Source organism: Lentinus tigrinus (assembly GCF_003813185.1).
Source record: "Lentinus tigrinus ALCF2SS1-7 unplaced genomic scaffold L226scaffold_8, whole genome shotgun sequence".
In the NCBI taxonomy this organism is placed as follows: Eukaryota; Fungi; Basidiomycota; class Agaricomycetes; order Polyporales; family Polyporaceae; genus Lentinus; species Lentinus tigrinus.
The window spans coordinates 612068-628250 of NW_027137917.1; the positions used below are offsets into that span (position 1 = coordinate 612068).

General features: G+C 57.8%; 7 protein-coding genes across 7 annotated transcripts; all 7 read left to right on the forward strand.

Annotated features, from left to right (window-relative positions):
- Positions 1 to 55: 55 nt before the first annotated feature.
- Positions 56 to 2686, forward strand: L226DRAFT_484155 (dihydroxyacetone kinase 1). The gene is made up of 12 exons (XM_067677046.1): positions 56 to 116; positions 174 to 272; positions 333 to 422; positions 471 to 488; positions 550 to 631; positions 687 to 704; positions 754 to 900; positions 953 to 1094; positions 1156 to 1488; positions 1555 to 1921; positions 1976 to 2093; positions 2163 to 2686. Exons 1-12 carry the CDS (start codon positions 104 to 106, stop codon positions 2530 to 2532), a joined length of 1797 nt encoding a protein of 598 aa, XP_067537020.1. The 5' UTR covers positions 56 to 103; the 3' UTR covers positions 2533 to 2686.
- A 470-nt stretch (positions 2687 to 3156) lies between these two features.
- Positions 3157 to 4554, forward strand: L226DRAFT_569714 (PAP2-domain-containing protein; the record flags this gene model as incomplete). Its single annotated transcript, XM_067684340.1, has 1 exon — positions 3157 to 4554. The coding sequence occupies one exon, from the start codon at positions 3157 to 3159 to the stop codon at positions 4552 to 4554; it is 1398 nt and encodes a 465-aa protein (XP_067537021.1).
- Positions 4497 to 5103, forward strand: L226DRAFT_377083 (uncharacterized protein). Its single transcript, XM_067674360.1, has one exon. It carries the CDS (start codon positions 4695 to 4697, stop codon positions 5034 to 5036), a length of 342 nt encoding a protein of 113 aa, XP_067537022.1. The 5' UTR covers positions 4497 to 4694; the 3' UTR covers positions 5037 to 5103.
- Positions 5104 to 7457: 2354 nt separating this feature from the next.
- L226DRAFT_377102 (uncharacterized protein) lies at positions 7458 to 8426 on the forward strand. The gene has a single exon (XM_067674361.1). It carries the CDS (start codon positions 7747 to 7749, stop codon positions 8317 to 8319), a length of 573 nt encoding a protein of 190 aa, XP_067537023.1. The 5' UTR covers positions 7458 to 7746; the 3' UTR covers positions 8320 to 8426.
- L226DRAFT_377110 (uncharacterized protein) lies at positions 8427 to 9178 on the forward strand. Its single transcript, XM_067674362.1, has 2 exons — positions 8427 to 8479; positions 8529 to 9178. Exon 2 carries the CDS (start codon positions 8582 to 8584, stop codon positions 9095 to 9097), a length of 516 nt encoding a protein of 171 aa, XP_067537024.1. The 5' UTR covers positions 8427 to 8479; positions 8529 to 8581; the 3' UTR covers positions 9098 to 9178.
- An 81-nt stretch (positions 9179 to 9259) lies between these two features.
- Positions 9260 to 11041, forward strand: L226DRAFT_460059 (MFS monosaccharide transporter; the record flags this gene model as incomplete). The annotated part of the gene is made up of 4 exons (XM_067675567.1): positions 9260 to 9533; positions 9593 to 10243; positions 10310 to 10670; positions 10729 to 11041. The coding sequence occupies 4 exons, from the start codon at positions 9260 to 9262 to the stop codon at positions 11039 to 11041; spliced, it is 1599 nt and encodes a 532-aa protein (XP_067537025.1).
- A 2572-nt stretch (positions 11042 to 13613) lies between these two features.
- On the forward strand, positions 13614 to 15750 carry L226DRAFT_552157 (HET-domain-containing protein). Its single transcript, XM_067682859.1, has 3 exons — positions 13614 to 13634; positions 13689 to 13788; positions 13846 to 15750. The coding sequence occupies exon 3, from the start codon at positions 13853 to 13855 to the stop codon at positions 15719 to 15721; it is 1869 nt and encodes a 622-aa protein (XP_067537026.1). The 5' UTR covers positions 13614 to 13634; positions 13689 to 13788; positions 13846 to 13852; the 3' UTR covers positions 15722 to 15750.
- Positions 15751 to 16183: the final 433 nt, after the last annotated feature.

Sequence of the window (16183 nt, forward strand, 5' to 3'; positions counted from 1 at the left end):
CGGGCCAGGCACTGGCACTCACATATAAGCTTGGCACACTGCTTGCCACTGCACCCCGTGCCCTGTGCCTTCAGCTTCAGCTCTTACCACCACCTTGTCGGCCATGTCCATTCAGTGTGAGCACGGATCGTCTCTTCGCAAGAATGCTGGATTACGATCTGACGCTACACCAGCGAAGCACTTCTTGAATGACCCGGAGACCCTTGTGGTAGACTCCCTCCAAGGACTTTGTGCGGTCAACCCTCAGCTGGCTCTGGACACTGAGAACAAAGGTTAGCAAGTATACTCAGACATGCGAATCAACTTCCGAATTTGGAGGATCGGATCTACAGTGGTCTATGTTGCAAACCCGGACCGCTCGAAGGTTGCGCTCATCTGTGGAGGCGGATCGGGGCATGAGCCGTCTCATGCAGGTTTTGTGGGTGAGTTTAGCGGCATAAGTCCGACTTCAGGTTTCTGACGCTCTGAAGGTGACGGCGTCCTGACGGGTAAGTCATCGAAATCGTTCATATGGATCGCTATGAACCAGCTCTTCCGCTTCGATCGTAGCTGCTGTATGCGGCAGTATCTTTGCCTCTCCTAACCCTGCTCAGGTACGGCGTGGTATCGATCTCGTCGGGAATGATAACGGGTGAGTCCATTATTGATATCAGTTACATGACCCTCTGACTGTCCGATCTTCATAGGACGGTCATCATCGTCAAGTACGTTGCGAATTCTGAGACGCGCTACAACCTGCTGAATACGAGCCAGAAACTACACGGGAGACATCCTGAACTTCGGCCTAGCTAGAGAGCAGTACTCCGCAGCGCATCCTGACAAGGCAGACCGCGTGAAGTTTGTCATTGTCGGCGACGATGTCGCTGTTGGTCGAACTCAAGGCAAAATCGTTGGGCGCAGGTACGTGACTGGAGGTTCCTGCATGGATGAATACGCATCGATTTGTCTACAGAGGTCTTGCGGGGACATGCGTTGTCTACAAGATTGCAGGTGCACTCGCGAAGAGGGGCGCGAGCCTCGATGAGGTCTATTCGACCGCCCAATGGGTGGCTTCGCGGGTAGGAACCATTGGCGTCGGACTGGAGCACTGCCATGTATGTTCCTTTGACATCGTCCAATGCTCTGCTATCCACTGATGAGCGTCATTCGCGCTAGGTCCCAGGTACCGCCGCCTCGGAATCGCATTTAGGTCCGGCAGAGATTGAGATTGGGATGGGTATACACAACGAGCCGGGACACAGACGGTTGTCACCTATTCCCCCCTTGCGCGACCTCCTGCCGCAGCTTGTGGAGTTCCTCACCGTCACGAACGATCCTGAGCGTTCGTTCCTACCTTTCAAGAATGACGGCAGCGACCGCGTCGTGCTCCTCGTGAACAACCTTGGCGGCACAAGCGAGCTGGAGCTAGCGAGCATTGCCGGCGAGGCACGGCGTGCACTGGAGAAGAAAGGCGTAAAGGTTGAGCGGCTCATATCTGGGACGTTCATGGTAAGTCTCGGACATCCAAATTTGTCACAGACATGGCACTGACAGAGCGCATAACCTGGATGCTAGACGAGTCTGAACATGCCTGGATTCTCCATCACCACCCTACTACTGCCCAACGGTGCCGACGCTGGAGCGCCAGACAGCTCGCTTCTGCTCTCGCTGCTTGACGAGCCGGCGAACGTCCCCGGTTGGAAGTGGTCGTCCTTTGCTCCGCCGCCTGCAGATGACCAGATCACGTCCGGAACTCAGAAGATCGTCTCCGTGCTTTCAGAGGAAAACATCGTCGTGCTTCGTGCCGAGGATCGGAAGGCATTCAACGCCGCTGTTGAGCGGGCATGCAAGGCCATCGCGGACGCAGAACCGGAAATCACGCGCATGGACAACATAGCAGGAGACGGAGACTGTGGCCTGACATTGAAGGGCGGTGCCGCAGGTGCGTCCCAACAAGCCCACCCGGTGTAGACTTACTGAGGCTTCTGGGTGACAGCGGTCTTGAAGGGCCTCCAAGAGGGCCAGATCTCGGGCGACAATGTCACCAAATCTGTCATCGTCGTGGCAAAGATCGCCGAAGAGCAGATGGGCGGGACGAGCGGTGCACTCTACTCGTGCGTTAATCTCAACGTCGTCTGCAATTGTTAGTACTTTGTACTGACCTGGGTCTTCCATTACCACAGAATATTTTTCTCTGCACTCGCCCAGGGCCTCCAAGCTAACCATGGAGGTGCACAGACTCTGTCGCCTACTCTCTGGTCCGCCGCACTCTCTTCGGCACTCACGAAGCTCTACACGTACACCCGTGCGCGTCCACCGTCGCGTACGCTGGTAGATCCGCTAGCTGCATTCATTGAGACGCTTGCAAGCACCAAGGGGGCGGACTTTGCTGGAGCTTCAAAGGCTGCTGGCGATGCTGCGCTGAACACTCGTGATCTTGAGGCAAAGGCCGGACGAAGTGCATACGTCGAGGGAAACAGGCTCAAGGAGGAACGTGTCCCCGACCCGGGTGCTTGGGGCGTCAAGGTGATCCTGGAGAACCTGCTTGGATGAAATGTTGGGGCGCAGAGGAATTCGGCAGAAGCGAATACCTTTCATGTACGAGTACTTAAAGAGTTGCGCTAGCTTCAAGTTGGGGGGAATGTCACTGCTGTTTGAATCGCATAGACTGCGAGTTTGTGCCAAGTACCGCTATTACGAGTCTGGTGCCAGTAATACGAGGCGTGGGCGCCAAAGATCGTTGCCGACGCCTCCGAAGTGCCCTCTCATTCACGCATCTTGCTTCTGTACTGTCAGTGTTCACCTCCGCGAGGCTTCGCCCTCTGCGAGCTCACCCCCCGTCGCTGCGCAATACCGGACGCCTACCCTTGGAGCCAGGAAGTAACGGCACTCCCCATTACTTTTGGAACACTCGCTCGGTTGAGGAGATCGTCGCTTTCGTCGGGACTAGCATTCGTGTCCGGAGGTGAGTCTATTGCACGCTCATACGCTATCTTGCGCTGTACGTCGTCAACCTGGCGTGGTCGTGGCGCGGTTGAGTGCACGATAGTTGCAGAACGTCATCCCAGTTTTACCCTTCTCTGCTCCCGCTCCGTGCATCCATGACCCACCACGAACATGGGCGAGAGCTCTGATCAGTATTAGCTGATCAATCTCTTCTCATCTCTAGGTTCATCCATGTCTGCACGGGCAGCGTTCGTGCAGCCTTTACGGCGCACTGGGGCCGCATTTGTGGCGGCCGTCGGACGGTTAGACAAATCCCTGTCCCCAAGTGACACGATCTATCGTCTACGGCAACACAACTTCACGTTTGCGGACTCGGCGTACCTCTTCCACATTGCCCTAGCATCGTTTTGGTTATATATCATGGATGTCCCCGGTTTGGTCAAGCTGATGATACCCATACTCTACATCATTGCGCTCCTCATACCATTCACGTCGCAATTCTTCGTCCCCGCAAGCCCCATCTTCCTCTACCTGCTCAGTTTCTTCTCGTCCAAGTTCATCCCGAAGGACTACCGGCCAACGCCCTCCGTCGTGCTCTTGCCGACTCTGGAGTCCGTCCTCTATGGTGCGAACGTGTCCGACATCCTCACGCGGTTCACCCATCCCATCCTGGACATCATCGCATGGGTACCATACGGCGTAGGGCATTACGTGATTCCGTTCATAGTCGCCGCGTTCCTCTGGCTCTTCCGACCAAAGGAAGCGTTGCACTTTTGGGCTCGCGCCTTCGGATTCATGAACCTTACGGGCGTCCTCATCCAACTCGTCTTCCCATGCGCAGCACCATGGTACGAGCTCATCTATGGCCTTACTCCCGCGGACTACTCAGTTCGTGGCTCCCCCGGCGGTCTTGCACGCATTGATCGACTATTCCACGGCAACGGATACACGGCTGCGTTCTCAAACTCCCCGCTGGTGTTCGGCGCGTTCCCATCTCTGCACGCCGCGTCCGCGACGATGGAGGCCCTGTTCATCTCTCACTTCTTCCCGCACACGACGAAATGGGTGTTCGGCTACGCTGCCGTCCTGTACTGGGCCACCATGTACCTCACCCATCACTACCTCGTCGATGTCGTTGGTGGCTCTTGTCTCGCGGTCGTGTTTTTCTACCTCATGATGCCGGAGGAGCTCAAGAGCCCCGCCGCCGCCACTGCTCCTCCCGGTGGCCTCGGCGCCGCGTCGTACCGGTCGAAGTACGAAATCTACGACATCGAGGAGCCACGCGGACTCGGGCGCGGCGGTCGCGGCAATGGCGCGATCATGCGCGACGCGGAGGCGTACGACCTGGAGGAGCTCTCGGATCGCGAGTCTGACTCGGAGATGGACATCACGTATCGCTCGCCGGTGGTGCCGGACGGCCCTGCGTCCGCCGTGCCGCTGGTGAAGTCGGGCGGGCGCGCTTCCCCGACGAAGAAGAGCCACCGGCACACGGCGAGCATCGCGAGTCTCATTCGGTCGGAGGAGAGGGGCGAGGAGGGATGGAGCCCAATCGGAGGCTCGTTTGCGTTCCCGCCGACGCCGACGAGGGCGCAGGCGTTTGAGGAGGGTAAGGGCCCAAGGGCTTCGTAGGACGACGGTGCGGTGCGGAGGGGGTGGGAGGTGTTGTTGTGTGCTACGGGAGTGGTTCTGTACATTCCTTTGGTTATCGCTTGGGGCTAGAATCTATAATAAGTACTACCTACAGTAACCCTATCTCACATTCAGGTTCAATGTCTCTCACCAGAGCTTGGCAAGCTACGCTAATGCTTGGACGCCCTCCTGGGGCCGGTCGGGTCAGGTTGGGGGGATGCATGCATGGAAGAACTTGGACGACGGCGACGCCCGCTCTTCCTCTGCCTCGGGCTCCTCCAAGCGCAGATGCAACTCCTTCACACCTTCTCCGACCGTGGTGCGTCTGCTTCGTGTTCAGTGGCAGTCCATATAAGTCGCTGTTAATGGCAGCCCCTTTGCTGTCATCGTTCATGAAGCTTCCCGTATGCTCGTTTCACACTCTCGTGCACATGTACGTAGGACTACTAGGAGAACACATGTTGAATGCTAGCGATGCGTAGTGCGTTCGTACTCTACGCCAACGAGGCACACAGTTCAGTTAGCTGCCGACCTATGCCTATGCCACCATCTCTACGGCCTATATAGATCCCAAACGCGGGTACCTGTCCCGGCACAACGCAGCGACACACCCGTTACTACTTAGCGTAGCTCCCGAGATCCTCACCGGTCACTCTGCATTTCAGTTTGCATGGGCGAATGGATCCTGCGTTGTCACTGGCGTGCGGGAAAAAGGTAGGGCCAACTTCTTGTCCATGTAGGGCCCAGGGGCGGGTGACGGGCAAAGCGGGCAAGTGGAGTGGAGTCAGGAGGACCACCAGTGAGGCTCGAGCCTACTGGCAGACTCCCGCAGGTCAACTGACACCGCGCCGTGCGGTGCGACGCTCACAAGACGCGGCTTGTCTGGGAATAGCGGTGCCACTGGGCGCAGGTGTTTGAACTTTGAACTAGCAGTAGCTTGGACTCCTCAGCGTGTTCTGGATCGCGGGCTGTCGCCGCGGGTCGGTGTGCCGCGTGCACGTGGGGCTCTGTGTGCGGGGGTGGCACTGGCACTGGCACTGGCAGCGGGGGTGTCCGATGTCGTGCGGCGCATGGAATGCAGCGTGCGGGTGTTTGGTTTGGTACGTAGTTCCTGCTTCGGAAATCGACGAGCGGCACTTGGGACCTACTCACCGGTGTCTCGTGTAGTAGCCTGAACTATTGACCAGAGATTCCCAGGATATGCAGACGGGGATGCATATGGTCACCGTCTGCGATCCTCTGGCATCTGCGATCGAGGAGCGGCGTGCGCTGGCCATGGCACTGGCAGCTACGTCGGCGTCGCGGAGACGAATTCGTTGACGCCACTCGGCGGTGCATATTGGAATGCAGGCGCGCGGACCGGGCAGGCCGTACACATGGAATGTTCAATGGAGTACGCCGATGCCTGTCTCGGGAGGCAATGGCTGGCCAAGCAAACGAAGAGGGGGCGTATTATATTAGGAGGGAGGGGGAGGGGATGTGTTACAGGAGGTGCGGGAGAGAGGCGCGACAAAGAGGTGGTCAGGTGGTAAGTACTGCGAGGAGATTAACCATCTTCACGACTCGTATCCCGCCGCTCCCTTGGAGCCTGGAGGTCATTTGCTGGCCACAATCACATTCCGCCTTTGTGAGACCGAGTTTGTAAACAAGGGGCGACATCACGGAGTCCTTACGTCTTGCCAACTGATGCCGTCTGCACGTACGCGTTGCTCGCACGTTTGCGGCTATCTGTGTAGCATCGAACAATTCAGTGCCAGTGGACGACGAACACGATGATCGCGACTATGAGACTTGCCTCTTTCGGCACACGAGGGCGATTTTGCAGCTTGCTACGGCGCTGTAGAGATGTTGGGATCCTCGGGACGGGAGACTACTTGGCACTATGGTGATGTGGCGGTTAGCGGGTTAGCGGGAAGATCTTCTGTGCGGGGGACGTAAGACTGCGGTCAGCTAGACGTGATGTTGGCGTGGCCCTAGGAGACGGGGGTGGCTGCCGCACGGACGCAATGTGAATGACGGCATTTCGGTGTTGCTGCGTAGGACTAGAGTGTGGACGAGCGTGATGTCCCGGCTCCGAGGTGCATTCTATGAATTCTATTCATATGTGTAGACACCGGACGTCTTAGACGCGGTATTCCGTACATCTGGAGCTCATGTCAGTTATTGATAGCCCCAGGCTAGCAGTTAGATGGAGGGTTCACATGGCGTGGTGAAGGGTGCATGCACGTGCACGTACGATTGAGGTCGCCTTGATTGACTGATGTGATTGATGAGCGGCTCCTGGTATGTATTGGTGGGGCGGTCGATCGGACCATGCTGGTTCCCCCAGGTGGCTATGTACAGGGACACCCCGTGGGGCTGGCAGACGAGTCCACGACTAGGGGGGGGGCGCACAAGTACTGAGATCCTTGGGAGGTCGGAGAGCACAGCGCGAGGAAGCTGGAACCGCCATGATGGCCGCCAATTGACGTGCGTGCAGGGCTGCGCGTTCCTGGGGAAGATGGTGAGAAGACTTGGGATGGTCAATGCATCAATCTGGCCATCATGTTGCCTGAACGGGACGCAGGTGTCTGAAAATGAAGGAAAGGAACGCGCTGACAGTGCGAGAACGTGATCGCGTCGGCGGGTGTGGCTTGCGACTCGAAGCGTGCTGCGCCTGCCCGCGTTCTGGGTTGTTCTGACAGATGGCCGGGGTATGGACACGCCGAGGTGGGGCGAGGGTGCGGAGGCCGTGAGTCGTGGATTATATCAGTAGTAGTTGGGACGGGACTAACGCGAGAGGGGAAGATGGGAGAGAAGGGGGACGCGATGGACACGATAGGAGGGCGGGCGGGCAATGAGACCGCTGTGGTGGGACGATAGCCGATGGGAGAGTGGGGCTAGGTGGGAAGAGAGGAAGTCGAGAGAGGGAAGGACCAATGGAAGGACGGTGTACTGGTGGACCCTGGCTGAGCAGGCACGGTGCTTGGAAAGAAAGTTGAGGCGAGGGAGTGCGAGACTCGTCAATGGCGATCGTTCAGTAGAGGAAACGCCACTGGTGGTTACTACCGGACCGGTGTGCGCTGTTGCGCCACAAGGCGCTGCATGCCCTGGCGCAGGGGCTGGATGCCACCGCTGGTCGACATGGACTGCTCCGGACGTGCGCGCGCTCCGATTGTTGATTTGAGAGGGTAAGGTGAAGGAAGAGAGGCGATGTCGGGGTACGCGGGCCTGCGCCTCTGGACGCGGACCGGGCACGGAGAGCTGGGCCACGCGGCCGCCACCACCGTCGTCGGGGCGGACCTTGACGCTGCCTGTCGCGACTCGCTGGACATGGCACTAATCTCCGTCTCCGATCGTCTCTATCCGACGCCACCCTGCCGCCACTGGCTCTCCCGACCAACGCATCGCGCGACGGGCCGCCGTCAGGGGATCTTGGAAGACGCAAGAGTGGGAAGAAGGAGGTGGGCAGGGCAGCTGCAGACAGGTCGAGCTAGACGGCGAGTTCGTTGTTGGCTGGTGCACGACTCGAGGCTGCTTCTTGCTCTACTCAACGCCAGGCGGGGTATTCAATTGGCCGGAGCCCGATTCGTCTGCTTTGCTCCCACGCGCGCGGCCGGCGGGACCTGGAGCCCAGAGCTCGGTCCCGCTCAGCAGCCTCTCTCTCTCCAGGCCTCCTTAGCCGCACTTGCAATCAGGCCTTCCACCTTCCATGCGTACTGCTCTGTCATGGCCGCCTTCTGCCTTCGTGCGATGCTTCCGACGGCCATGCTCCGGTCTACGTAGTACACCTAGTTCCTTCCGCTGCAACGACAAGCCGTGACATGCGGTGAATCGGTGACGAGCAGAAATGCAGGGCAACGCCGACGTACAGGCTCTTCATCCTGCCGTAGCCGATGTCTTGCAGGCTGTCCGGATGTCGCCCCGGCCACCCGACGCAGACCCTGTGCGTATGTTGCATGCGTCCCCAGACAGCGGCTAAAAAATCGCACCAGTTGAACCGCACACCATCGCGGGCAGAGTGTCTTCCCGCTCGGGGACAGCTGCGATGTGCGGGGCGTGCGGGGAGGGCCAAGTCGGCTCAGCGTTATCCCTCCAGCCAGCCACGTCCTCTAGGCGCAGCTGGCTGTTGCTGCTTGTTGCGAGCTCCTGGGACGAGTCTAGAGCTTCGAGTGTGAGCTCCTACCGATCGCGACCCGCCGGGACAGGCGCGAGACAGGAACAAGCATGCATGGTCATGTGGGTCCCGCCCAGCCAATGGCCGTCCACCCAGAGTCCAATGTCCGTGCATCGTGCACCGTGCTGGAATGGATGCACGTCCGACTCCATCCCCCGTCCTCCCCAGCCCACATCCCGCCCGAGATGCACACAACGCGCGTGTATTCTTGCCCAGCTTCTGGGGCGTGTGGGGACTGGAGACGAGGAGCTTCCCCCGCGCGGGGTAGTCCCCAACGTGCCTGGCCAGCGCTCGCTGCAGGAAGATCAGATTTCACTGATGAGCCCCCTCGGGCGTCTCCTTGTAACCGCATGGATGACCTCTCCCAATTTGGGCCACGCGACTTAGCCGGAGAAGGCCCATCTCACGGCTCACACCCTCTCTCGACGCGCCCTTCCCCGCATATATAATGCCCGCCCTCTCCTCTCTCGGCCCCCCGTGGTTGGTTCGTTCCACTCCCCGCCCCCTTCGCGTTTCTCCCCCTCATCCCTTAACGCGTCTCTCTCCACCATGCCCGCCGGTCCAGTAGCTGCAGGCGGCGGCATCAGTGCCGCCGGCTCCAAGAACAAGATCGCTGGCATTGCCATGACCGCTTTTGCTGCCTTTGGTGGTATCCTTTTCGGTTACGACACCGGTACCATCTCTGGTATCATCCAGATGGACGACTGGTTGCGCACCTTTGGTGTTCGTACCACCGACCTCCAGACCTACCCTCTCGGCTTCTACCTCCCCTCTAGCCGCGAGTCCCTCGTCGTCTCCCTCCTCTCCGCCGGTACCTTCTTCGGTCAGTAATAGACTTCAACCTTTGCCTTCTTCTATCCGGCTAATACCGCTCTCCCCCAGGTGCCCTTCTCGGCGCCCCCGTCGCCGATATCCTCGGTCGTCGTGTTGGTATCATCGCCTCCTGCCTTGTCTTCGCCCTCGGTGTCGCTCTCCAGACGGGTTCACACAACCTCGCCACCTTCCTCGTCGGCCGTGTCTTTGCCGGCGGAGGTGTCGGTCTCGTCTCCACCCTCGTCCCCATGTACCAGTCCGAGTGTTCCCCCAAGTGGATCCGTGGTGCCGTCGTCTCCGGCTACCAATGGGCCATCACCATCGGTCTCCTCCTCGCTTCCGTCATCAACAATGCCACCAAGGATCGCCAGAGCCACTCTGCATGGCAGATTCCCATCTCCATCCAGTTCATCTGGGCCTTCATCCTTTCCGCCGGCATGACTTACCTCCCGGAATCCCCTCGTTGGCTCATCAAGAAGGGCAGGGATGAGGCCGCCGCTCGCTCCCTCTCTCGTCTCACCTCCCTTCCCAAGGACGACCCCGAGGTCCAGACTGAGCTGCACGATATCCGTGCTGCCCTCGAGGAGGAGATGAAGCTCGGCGAGAGCTCCTACCTCGACTGCTTCAAGCCCGGCCACAACAAGATCATCCTCCGTACCCTCTCCGGTATCTTCATCCAGGCATGGCAGCAGCTCACCGGTATCAACTTCATCTTCTACTGTAAGTCCTCGTCTTCCTCTTTCTTTCCGCTCGCATCCACTTGCTCATGACGTCAATTTTCTATAGACGGCACGACCTTCTTCAAGAACTCCGGCATCTCGAACCCCTTCCTGATCTCGGTTGCAACCAACATCGTAAACGTGTTCATGACCATTCCCGGTATCTGGGGTATCGAGCGTTTCGGCCGTCGTTCCCTCCTGCTCTATGGTGCCGTCCTCATGTGTATCTGCGAGTATCTCATCGCCATCATCGGTGTTACTATCTCCGTCCAGAACCAGTCTGGTCAGAAGGCGCTCATTGCCCTCGTCTGCATCTACATCGCCGGCTTCGCCGCCACCTGGGGTCCCATCGCCTGGGTCATCACCGGCGAGATCTTCCCCCTCAATGTCCGTGCCAAGGCCATGTCGCTGTCCGTTGCGTCCAACTGGTGAGTCACTGTGTGTCCTAGTCCCTAGTCCAGAATATGTGCTAATCTTGACGCACAGGCTCTGGAACTGGGCTATCGCCTACGCCACGCCCTACCTCGTCAACACTGGCCCCGGTAACGCCGGCCTCGAGGCCAAGGTGTTCTTCATCTGGGGCTCGACCTGCTTGGGCTGCGTGATCTTCACATACTTCTGCATCCCCGAGACCAAGGGTCTCTCCCTTGAGCAGATTGACCTCCTGTACCAGAACTCCACGCCCATCACGTCCGTGCGCTACCGCAAGGAGCTCATCGCCCAGGACATCCACGTCTCGGACGTCAAGGGCGAGCCGGAAGAGAAGCACGACGACCACGGCTCGGCCGAGAAGGTATAAGCGCCTCTCGTGCTCGTTCCTCGTCGCTGCTCCCCCTCTTCCTCGCTATTTATCCCATTCGCATTCGGTTCGCTTCTCGGGCTTGCGTGGTGGACTCGACCGCAGACTGGAGCATAGGATCACCCCCTCATCTCTCTCACCCCCTCCTCCTCCCCCCCATATCTCACGTTCACGAGACTCACGGCGTTGTAATATGTAACGATACTTCACGAGCGAGGTAGTTTTTCATTGTCCTCTGGATATCCGTTGACACACACTCTGCACTACTTGTCATGGACGCCGTGGCGGCATGTCGGCTTGTGCATCTGTAGCCTCTCCTGCCCACGCGCCCCGCCGCCTGTTGGTGGGCGCGTGGTTAGTATGGTACTACCTAATGCTGCTACTATGATAGTACGACCGTGCTTCTTCCTGTACTGTACTACTTACTTGCAAAATTGCAGCATATTTTTGGCTGATTCGTTCACATCGGAAGTTGGTTTGCAAAACGGTATCATGTCCGGCCGTTTCGCTAACCTGTCCGCGCGTTTGCTCCTCCACGCCGAATTATCGATACACTGTCCGCCGTTTGAAGGATCTCCTCCACCACTCATCCGTTCCTCTTCAAAATTTGGGAGTTGCGTAATATGAAGCCTCTCATCTCAGGAAAAATATCAGCTTCCTTGTATCTCTTCTCCTTTGTTATGTTCTGCGTGCACGAAATGCGAGCGCTAACCAGGCCATCCGACGCGCGCTATGCTTCCCACCCTCTCGGCTAGCCTCGGCTCTCTCCCGACCTTGCCGATGCACGTAGCGCCGCTGTGCGCGCTATGCGGGCACTTGAAGTTAGCAGGAACATGGAGAATGTTCAACGCCATGGGTCACCAGCTGATTATTTTTCCCTGTATCTAGGGGCTTCTGGGAACTGTCTCAGAAATTCTGAAGGGAATCCATGCAGTGGATCTTTAGATTCTTCAAACTGTGGACAGTTGAGCGATAACAGACGGACCGAAGCGCCATATAGCGCTGGCAGAATCCTCCCCGCCACAGGACATTGACGCTGTAGTGGACTGACAAAGGTGCCGTACAGACAGGACCGACGAGCCACTTACGGCGGACCAATTTGCGATCACCAGGACAGTTGTCTGATCCCCGTGGACATCATACCCTCTGCAGTTGGTTTGTGCTGAAATGGAACAAGTGGACTGGGAGGATCTGCGACTCGCGAGCGTTACTCCAGCGCTTGGCTTCTTCGAACTTCGGCAATACTCGGACTGAAGTTTAAACAGCACAGGCTGCACCGCTCATCCATTTTGCAGAGCTCGCTCAGGAAGTATGAGTAAAAATGCGCCACCAGGAGTCTCGAACGAGGTACATTCGTCTCAGTCATGGCATTTGTGGCTGACGACCGCATACTCGGATAATTACGTGACAATGGCAGATCTCACATACCATCCTCTACCTATTACGACGACTCCCTCCGGAGTACTTACGGCTACTAGACCGCCGCTATCGTAACTCGTACCTCGTACGAAGCTGAGCCAGCGTCGCCACGGGATTTAGTGAGTTCGCACCCGTGGAACGAAGCTCACCTGCCCTCTGCTCGCAGGATGTGGCGCCTTTATACTACAAGAACTTATCGTCTTGCGTGGTTCAGCGGACCCTGCTTCGGCCCGCCGTATGTGATCGCGTCCTAGGTCTGGTCTCTGAGCGGGGAGCAAGACGGTCCAACACGTCTTCCGAGCCGTACTGCACCAAAAGGAGAGCTGTCGGAGGCCATCAACTCCGTGTACCCGTATTGTGCGGACGAGCATGGGTACCCAGTGGACGACGCCTCTGAGGACGAGAACCCCGTGCGCATTCAAGTTGGCAACTCACGCGTCCAGAGCCAGAGGAGCAGGTGGTTCGCCCGGCGATGGACGTTGACGGTTGCAGGAGCTCGCTACGCCTGTGGCTCTCGTCTTCGTGTCCAGGGTATGGCACGTCGTTAGCGCGAAGAGCGGTTGTTGAGGAGATCGCGGGGATGGAGGGCCATGTCCTGACCAGTGATATGCGCCGATGATCTACGGAGAGGGCCCCTTTGCCCTTCGTGGGTCTTCAGGAGGAGACCCTCAAACACATCCCGGACCAGAACATCTTCAGAGACTTCCGAACGGTCTGACTTGAGCAGGACGCGCGTATGCTGTACAAGGAGCCCTGTTGCATTCTTCGCTTGGCAAAGTCCCCAGACCTACATATTGCTGCTGGAGTGGTGCTCGCCCCCGTCCTGGTTGAATGTACGGAGCTGGGTGGATAGCTCGAAGGAGGTCCGTCTGGGGAGCATGGCGATCACTCTGGCCTTTCGGTCGTGGGGTGCGATGACAGACAGCAATCATGGGCACATGTACATGCTAGACATTGCGATACAGTACCTTCAACTAGAATATAGCAGATGGCGTTGTTCCCGACTTTCTTGTGCCCGCGAGTATCTCTTTGAGGCCTGAACCGGCCCGGGGTCGCGGCCCTCTCGGGATTATCCGTGGTTACAGTGAGGCGATGCATGGACACTAGTACATGCCCTCAAGCGCTGCCAGGAAAGTTGAATGATGCCCTCCATCTCGCGTTGAGTGTGCTGTTGGTAAGTAAGCCCATAACTTGGCATGGAGAAATGTGGCTGAAGTTGTCTTCGTAGACCTCGTCGACGGAAGTTGCATTTTCACAGTATACCGCTTCAGGTTCACTGGCATGTGAGACAACCGCAGAAACGGGAAACCTCAATTATTCCCGGTGTGGTACGTCGACACACGACTACACGAGAAAGACGAAGACGGTACTGATACCTGTATAAGGCAGCTCATGTGGCTCCTCGATACCTCCTCAGGAAGTTTCCTCCACGTTGACCGGCCCCACGAGCATCGTTTCGCTATTCTATCCCACGTCTGGCGTTCCAACGGCGAACTATCGTTCCAGGATCTCAGAGCCCTCCAGCTCAATGCCGAAAGGAAACGGCCAACTATCAGTCGGATACTACTCCGAAACAAGGGACTCAACGACTCTGTGTTGTCAAAGGCGTCAGACAAGATCAGAGGATGTTGTGCGCTGGCGCGAAGGCATGGGTACCGCTGGGTGTGGATCGACTCGTGTTGCATCGACAAGACCAGCAGCACCGAGCTCTCCGAGGCCATCAACTCAATGTACGGCTGGTACGCCGCGGCCGACATTTGCTTCGCCTACCTGGAAGATGTCGATGACGACCACGATCCGCGGCTGAAGGACTCGAAGTTCCGCCGCAGCAGATGGTTCTCGCGTGGGTGGACGTTGCAGGAGCTCATCGCGCCCGCTGTCGTTGTGTTTGTCTCACAGACGTGGCGCCTGATAGGCACGAAGGCTGACCTCGGGGACCTCGTCGAGGAGATCACTGGGGTGGATCGGGCCACCCTCACCCATGCAATCTCTCTAGACTCTGTCAGCGTCGCGCGACGGATGTCTTGGGCTTCGAAGCGGAAGACCACGCGAGAAGAGGACCGGGCTTACTCGCTCATGGGCATCTTTGGTGTCAACATGCCGACCATCTACGGCGAGGGCCCCAATTCCTTCAGACGCCTCCAGGAAGAGATCCTTAAGCACATTCCCGATCAAACCATCTTCCTCTGGGGACCTATCCTCTACGATGATGAAGTTCTGTATCGGAATTTGAGCCCAGACTCGAGCAGCGACGATAGCCGATACTGGCAGTCCCGGAGTCTCTTCGCATGGTCTCCAGACGCGTTCATTAACTCCAGGAACATTGCTTCTATAGCGCTAGAAAAATTGGAATGTCGCATTGGCATCCGGTCCGCGCTGTCAGACTACGCAGTTACCAGCCACGGCATCAGCACCCGCCTTCCCATCATTCCTCTCCACCATGGAACGGGCAAGACAACGTATCTTGCCGTGCTGGCTAGCGAGGACGCCGAGGGACGCCTACTCGCCCTTCTGTTGTACCCGCAACGAGAGGGGTCGGGGCGTTACTATGTCGGGCACTACGTCGGGCGTCCCCAGTCTCCCCCATATGTTCACTACCGGGCCGTCGCTATACGTTCCGCGGACATACTGCGCAACATCCAAGTCCAGGACGTATGCATTCCTTACCGCCAGTCGTCACTGGTTCCTCGTTCTCCAATACACTTAGTATCTCCGCCGAAGTTCAGGTGCCCGTGCGACGTCATCATTCCCGGTTGGGTGATAGCCCGACTGCGCGAAGACGGGTTCTCTACGACGTTGGCAGCCGGCGGAGAAGAGGAGGCCGATCTCACACTGCACATCACCGAGACGACTGCACCGTCGGAGTGCGCTCTCGTGCTCGGTGGTCGGAACGAAACCATACGCATTCACATGGGGAGATGCACCTGCATGGGTCGCTTCCTGTGTGTATCTGTGGCTGGCTCGGGAACACCGGTTTCGAAACGAGCCGCAACCGCGTCAACAGGTGACACGCTGGTCGAGCTGGGTCCAGCGCTGATGTCACCTCCAGCGAAGTCCAAAGACGTGGGCAGGGTTCTCACTGAAAGTTTGGACCCTCGATGTCCAACTGGACACGTCGCGAGTTGGGAGAAGGGAGGGAAGGACTTTGCCTACGGTCTTCGCCGGCTTCGGATGACGTTCAGCGCGTGGCATACACGTCAGGATGTGTACACTTTAGAGGTGCATCTGGATTGCGCTGAAGACGATGTTTCGGGACTATAGAAGATACTAACGTGACGCATAGTGGGTGCAGTTCACAAACCAACGAGGCATCTGCGGCGCTCCAAAGAGAGGAAGGAAGTCTGGGAGAGCAAGTGTGCCTGTGAACACTGCCTCTGTGCGGTTAATTTTGATTCGCCTCTGCCAGTACTAGTGACTTCTTCGCCACATGCATGCTGCACCGTGAGCGTGCCGATTTATACTCCCTGCCTATTGGGTCCGCGGCATGCGCTGTGTGAATTCCACGCTGCGCGTCACCCTCTTGGATACATAAAATCATATCGTAAACTGCGTTCCTGAGGGCATCTTCCATAGAAATCCGCCTCGACCAAGACGGTAATCTGCGGGAAGACGGCGGAAGGCGTGCTGAGATGACGATGAGTAAATCTCAACCTTGCGAGAACAATAGCGTCGGCTGTGCTGCCAAGTGGACCTGAGCACGATGCACCTAAGCCGTAAGGCTCA